Genomic DNA, 6,131 nt, shown 5'->3' with positions numbered 1-6,131 from the left:
TGGTGTCACAGGTCCTGGAATACTTTTGTAAAGCACAACTCCCCGGTTTCTACCGGAGACCCACTATGCCCATCCTGCATCCTGACTGCTGCACATTTGCATGAGGGACCCACCACAGGTGATTTGTCAGGCTACCCTGGGACGAGTGCAGTAGGTTCCAAATCTCAGCAACAAAATCATCTATGTGGCCTTTGGCGGGTCACAGCCTCTGAAACTCAAGTTTCCTCATCTGCAAAATGAAAAACTTGGGAACAGCTTGAAGTCTTCCAAATGCTGTACTGCCAAGCCCTCTGTTACTGAGAAATGGTGCCTTGGGGTCTGTTGGCCTGGCAAAGAAAGAAGGCCAAACCCTTGCTCCATCAGCGACGGCACTATCAGAGCTGTCACTTTTCAGAGACCCACAGTGCTGTCATGTGGGGTTGCCAGGGGAAGAACGATCCTGCCGGTTTGAAACATCAGATGATGTTAATGAGCTCACCTGGTTCTAAATGTGATTCCGATATATAGGTGGATACAAAATAGACGGCTTTGAATGAGGCTCTCACAGTGATTGGATTGAGATCAAATTACAATGAAATTAGAGTGACCTTACCTGGCCTTACCCAGTTACAGTCCTAAATTAGTATATCACAAAGAATCACCTGGAATTCCCAGGCTCAGTCCTCACTCCCAGTCCTCAATCTTCAAAGATTTCTCAACAGCTGGGGGAAAAAATAGCCTTTCCTTGCCTTCCTTCCTCACATAAGCATCCCAGATGATCACGGATTCTTACCAGGCAAGCTTGGGAAACCCTAGGTAACAGCAAAGAAATGTGGAAGCTCAGTGTCTAGGAAACAAGGGTTACTTCAACTTAGGGATGCCTGGGTGGCTCAGTCGGTTAAGCGTCTGCCTTCCTTCGGCTCAGGTCACAATCCCAAGGTCCTGGGATCAAGTTCCGCCTCAGGGTCCCTGCTCAGCCAGGAGCCTGCTTCTCCCTCTCCCGCTCTCCCTGCTTATGCTTGCTCTCTCTCTGTGTCAAATAAATCAATCTTTTAAAAAAAGAGTTACTTCAACTTAGAATGTAAGTATCTTGTGTTCATAGTCCTCAGTGGGGACAAAAAGCAGGCTGCAATATGTGAGTCAACCATTTTTTTAAAATGTATGTACCAAGAGACAGAAGGCCAGGAGGTACAGCAAGACAGGAGAACTAGGTTTGGTGAGGTTCCAGGTTTTCTTTCCTTGGGATCTTTATTCCACTGAGAATAATCAAACATGTGATGGTGAGGAGGGTACTGATGGTCTCCTGCATTGTCTTGGTGACAAAGAGCTCTCACAACTATTCCGCTCAGCTTGCAACACATTCCTACAGATGTAGTAGACATTATTTGAATTAATCTGAAATCCTAATTCTGTATTTACCAAGGAAGCTTTTGATCTCAGTTTCACACCTGAGAGAAGAATGTCACAAGTAAACAGCTATTATAACATTTTACTGTTTAAATTAATGAATCAGTCCTCTGGCTTATCAATCCCCTTCTGAGGATGGCCAGTGTGAATCAATTCCTCGGAACATAACACTACTACTTACATGCACTGGGGGGAAAAAAGCCCAATTCCTAAACATGCAAAACAGGCCCTCCCATAGACTCTGTGAGGCCTGATCTCAACTGGTGGCCAGATCTCTTAAGGGAGAGCCAAGTACTAAGAAGCAATATATTTGTCCTATTATGCAGAAACAGAGTCTCAATATAATACCTTGAAAAATATCTTAGCAAAATTACCAGCAAATTTCTTAGAAATCTGGTTCATCAACACTTTTAAGTATGGTTTCACATGACGCAGGAGTGACAACTGTTCACACCAAGGCTCTTTGCAAATCTGGCCTGCGGGCCCATCTGGCTCACACTGCCCATACTGGATAGCCTCAAGCTAAGAAGAGTTTTTACATTTTTCAAGAACGACTTTCACATTTTTAAGAGGTCATTTTAAGAGAAAAAAATAGACAAAGACTACAAAATGTTTATTGGATCCCTTCACAGATAAAGCCTGTCACCCCTCAGAAGAGAGCATGCTGCTTGGTCCTACCCCAACGAAATGTAAAAAGAAAATACTCAAAGCTAACCAGGAGAACAAGTCAAAGGCCAACCTTTCAAACAGAAAGAAGGCAGCCCTCCTCGATCTTAGCAACTTTGAGTATAAATCCGCATAAATAAGATTCCAATTATTTTGGTAACAATTCATATGAAAGAAATTACATTATTATGCCAAAGCACATGGCTGAAGTTGAAAAAAGCAAGCTGGGTAGCTGCTCTTCTTGAAGCTAGTTGGAAAACGGACAATTCAATATAAACAACCATGTAATTTAAAATGCTAAAGCTAATTCTCATTTTACAGCTGCCAGAGGAATTCAGAGAATGTAAGGATGTATGAAAAAAAAAACATAAAATGAAAAATAAATAGCAAGAATTACTTAATCTTTATTATTTCTATCCAAGGTAGGTAAAGCAATAGTACCACCATAAACACAGAATTGATCAAACCAGGACACTAAAAACAAGGACACATAAAATTGTGTAACTTTGAAAATATTTATTGATTGCATATTCATTGTATCATATTAGTGGGCCTATAAAATTGTTTTACTCAAACTTTATTTTCAAAAATAACTTTCGGAATGCACCCCATGAAGCTTGTTTGGATTATCTGTGTATACACAAGCAATGGGTTGTAAAGTGAAGTATACTTCTTGCCATGGATGCCGGCCAAAAGTGTGAATGTTGCAATGACTTGGAAGTACTCACAAGCCGATGGCTTTCTAATAATGCTACTGCTACGCCCAAAGGAAAATTCCTTAGACATAGTAGCGCAAGAGGTATCATAAGACACTGTACAGTTCTTCCATGAAATGCAAGATAAGACACAAAGTACAGAATTTCTACAAAGACCTCCAGTAGGACTCTTACTCCAAGACACTGATCCTCACATATTTCTGGGACAGTCATAAAGTTCTTGCGTATTATCATGACCATGAAGAATGGCTTCCAAGATGGAGAAACAGATGAGTAGGTACGCGGCCTCTTCAACAACTCACTTTAGGCCACCATGAGAGCAATGGAAGGAGTCTAAGTAGTAGCTAACACTTTTCATTTATTCCTGAGGTTTCTTTTATTTTAAACCAAATTAATTCATCCTCTCCATTATAGATGAGTTCTTCTGACATCCAAGAAAATAAAAACAAAATTCAAAATATAGACATAGTCTGAAGTAAGTATCTTTAAATGAATATGTCCTGTCTTATAGGACTTACATTTACTTTTACTTTAAAAAAATCTTCCTTAACTTAAAAATGGTGAAGATGGCAAATTTCATGTTATGTGTTTCTTATCATAGTAATTAAAAACAATTATGTAAAAAAGTATATTGTAATAGATAAGCATAATAGGATGCATTTAAATTCTTTTTAAAAAGAGGTACCAATATATTTGGCTGTTTCTTCTTCAAGTGTATTTTGTTCATAAAATACAGATATATATTATTCTCTGTAAAATGAGGGAAGAGTGTTTACAGAGAAGTCTGAGAAGTTAGGGTTCTATACCAAGAACAGGAAAAACTGATTAACCCTGATGGTCACATAATAAAAGAGTACGTTATCATATGTTACAAGATGACGCATCAATCAAATGTCATTTTTAAAAAGTTTCTTTAGAAATATGCTATGTCCCTAGACTGACATCGCGCCAATATGGCAGGGCTCCCACTAACACTGACTGATACTCGAAGATGAGCAGTCACGACGAGTCTGCACCGGTGATCCTCAGGCTCACTTAATTCCTAGGGATACTGACTAGTGTTGACTTTTTATAAAAGGGGGGTTAGTTGCAATGTGATCTCCTGAAACAGATCCTGGAATAAAGCATGTTATTGTGGAAGTGGTGAAGTCTGAATAAAGAGCGTGGTTTAAATAGTAACAACGTATAATGTTAATTTCTTTCTTCTGGTATGTGCCAGTGGTCTATAAATGTTACCATTAAGGAAAGCTGGGCAAAGGGCCCATGGGAACTCTTCCATACTATCTTTGTAACTTTTCTCTAAATTAAGATCATTCCAAAATTAACATTTCCCTAAAGGGGGGCAGGAGGAACTTAAAATAAGGATGTAACTGTGCACACAGGGCCACGAAACTCAGCTGTCACGACGTGTGATAACAGCAACAGAGAGGAGTATGCCAGCGTCATTTCAGAAACAGCCCAGAGAGAAGGAAGTGGTGATGGGGACGGGGTGTGAGGGGGCTCCCGTGGGCCCATCATGTTCTGTTTCTGCCCCTAGGTTCTGTAGTTGCACCGGTGTGTTCCTTTTATGATAATTCACTGGACTCGACCTTTCCCTATGTTACCCTGCCATTAAAAAAGTGAAGAAATACTTCCCCGGTACCGATAAAGGTTAGAATGAAGGGAGAATCTGGGACTAGGAGATGTCTATGTGGGAATGCAGACATCTGCATGGGGGTGGTTATGACAGTTAGGGTATTCTAAATTCAAGTTTTCGGAGCCGGGAAGGATCTTGGTGGCCCCCAGGTCCTGGCGCAGACCATTCTATCTGGAGCAGCCCCAGAAGCGCTGACGGAGCCAGGCGCACAGGGTGCCGCTGTGACACGCACGCAGGTCACAGACCCCTGACCTGCCCCAACACGACTGCGAACCGCAGGCCCTCCACACCTGGTCCAGAGGCTAGCTGAGCCCCCTGTTGTGTTCTGATTCCACAACAAAGCCATCGCATTAAGTTCTTACAACCTTCAAAGGCTCAGCAAAGCTGCTTCTCTCATAACAGCTGGTTTTTTTTTTTTATATTTTATTTATTTATTTGACAGAGAGAGATCACAAGTAGGCAGAGAGGCAGGCAGAGAGAGAGAGAGGAGGAAGCAGGTTCCCTGCCAAACAGAAAGCCCGATGCGGGACTCGATCCCAGGACCCTGAGATCATGACCCGAGCCGAAGGCAGCGGTTTAACCCACCGAGCCACCCAGGCGCCCCTCATAACAGCTGTTTTTACCCCATGAATCACACCAGGTTTTTCCCAACACTGTTTAGGCTTCATACTTCCACCGCTGCATCTCTGTGTTTGTTGTTACTGTTTACTAAGTAACGGCAGATCCTAGATTTGAACACTGGTGGAGCTGGAGGGCAACGAACCTCTCCTTGTTTTAAAGATGAGGAAATTGGTGTCACAGATGTTCAGAACCCGTCACTAGTTCTAGAATTCAATTCTTTTTTAGGTCGTCAAATTAACCTAGATGCTTCCCCCGTGGTTACTGTGTGATTAGATGAACTGATATGCAGTTCCTCACAGCACTAGTTTATGACCTGGGTTCTTTTGTGTATAACTCGGTTCATAGTGGTGTCTGTGGTTGTCTGTGCTGAAAATAATTCTTGCTGAACGGTACAATGCCCAAGGAAAAGACAACAGAAACACGTCTGAAAACTTAAAATGTCAAGATGCTCCCTTTTTAATGTGTGGATCAATCATGTAAATTAAAGGGGAATTTAGGAATATTTTTTAAGAAATAACAATTTTAGGTAGGCAATTGTAAGGAAGATAACAATCATACATGCCAAGGCTACATGATTCTTCCACAGGCCCCATGGGGAGATATCGATGCCCTGGTTGAGCAAAAATTCTTCGCCTGTACATCTGAAATTCAACAGAAAAAGAATATGACTTCATTCTTAGCATTTGCCAAATTCTACTCAATTAAATTCACTCCTCCCGGGGTGCCTATGTGGCTCAGTGGGTTAAGTCTCTGCCTTTGGATCAGGTCATGATCTCAGGGTCCTGGGATCGAGCCCCATATTGGGCTCTCTGCTCAGCAGGGAGCCTGCTTCCCCCTCTCTCTGCCTGCTGCTCTGCTTACTTGTGATCTCTCTCTCTCTCTGTCAAATAAATAAATAAAATCTTTAACCAAAATTAATTATTAATTATTTCACTCCTCCCATTGGTTGCCAAGGGTCAAATAACTATGCCTTTATATATAGTAGGTAACAGACAATGAGTGCTTACAAATCTGCTAGATACTATGTTGAGCAACCCACATGTAACAGTTTAGTTAATCCCTAAAACAACCCAGTGGGTGTTCGGATATACCTGTAAAAGATGAAG

At 41.6% G+C, this 6,131-nt stretch overlaps 1 protein-coding gene across 5 annotated transcripts in view; it reads right to left on the bottom strand.

Moving 5' to 3' along the window:
- Positions 1–5,465: 5,465 nt before the first annotated feature.
- The window catches only part of ABCG2 (ATP binding cassette subfamily G member 2 (Junior blood group)), a 161,425-nt gene continuing 160,759 nt past the window's right edge, over positions 5,466–6,131 (bottom strand). For all 5 annotated transcript variants that reach the window (XM_044224548.1, XM_044224546.1, XM_044224547.1 and 2 more), the window contains one exon: positions 5,466–5,666. In XM_044224548.1, the coding sequence (XP_044080483.1) occupies positions 5,519–5,666 (148 nt within the window). In that variant the 3' untranslated portion in view covers positions 5,466–5,518. The remainder of the gene's footprint in view (positions 5,667–6,131) is intronic.

Source organism: Neovison vison, chromosome 11, assembly GCF_020171115.1.
Source record: "Neovison vison isolate M4711 chromosome 11, ASM_NN_V1, whole genome shotgun sequence".
NCBI classification, from domain to species: domain Eukaryota; kingdom Metazoa; phylum Chordata; class Mammalia; order Carnivora; family Mustelidae; genus Neogale; species Neogale vison.
Note: the sequence above shows the minus strand (reverse complement) of the source record. Positions and strands in the feature narration are given on the sequence as shown.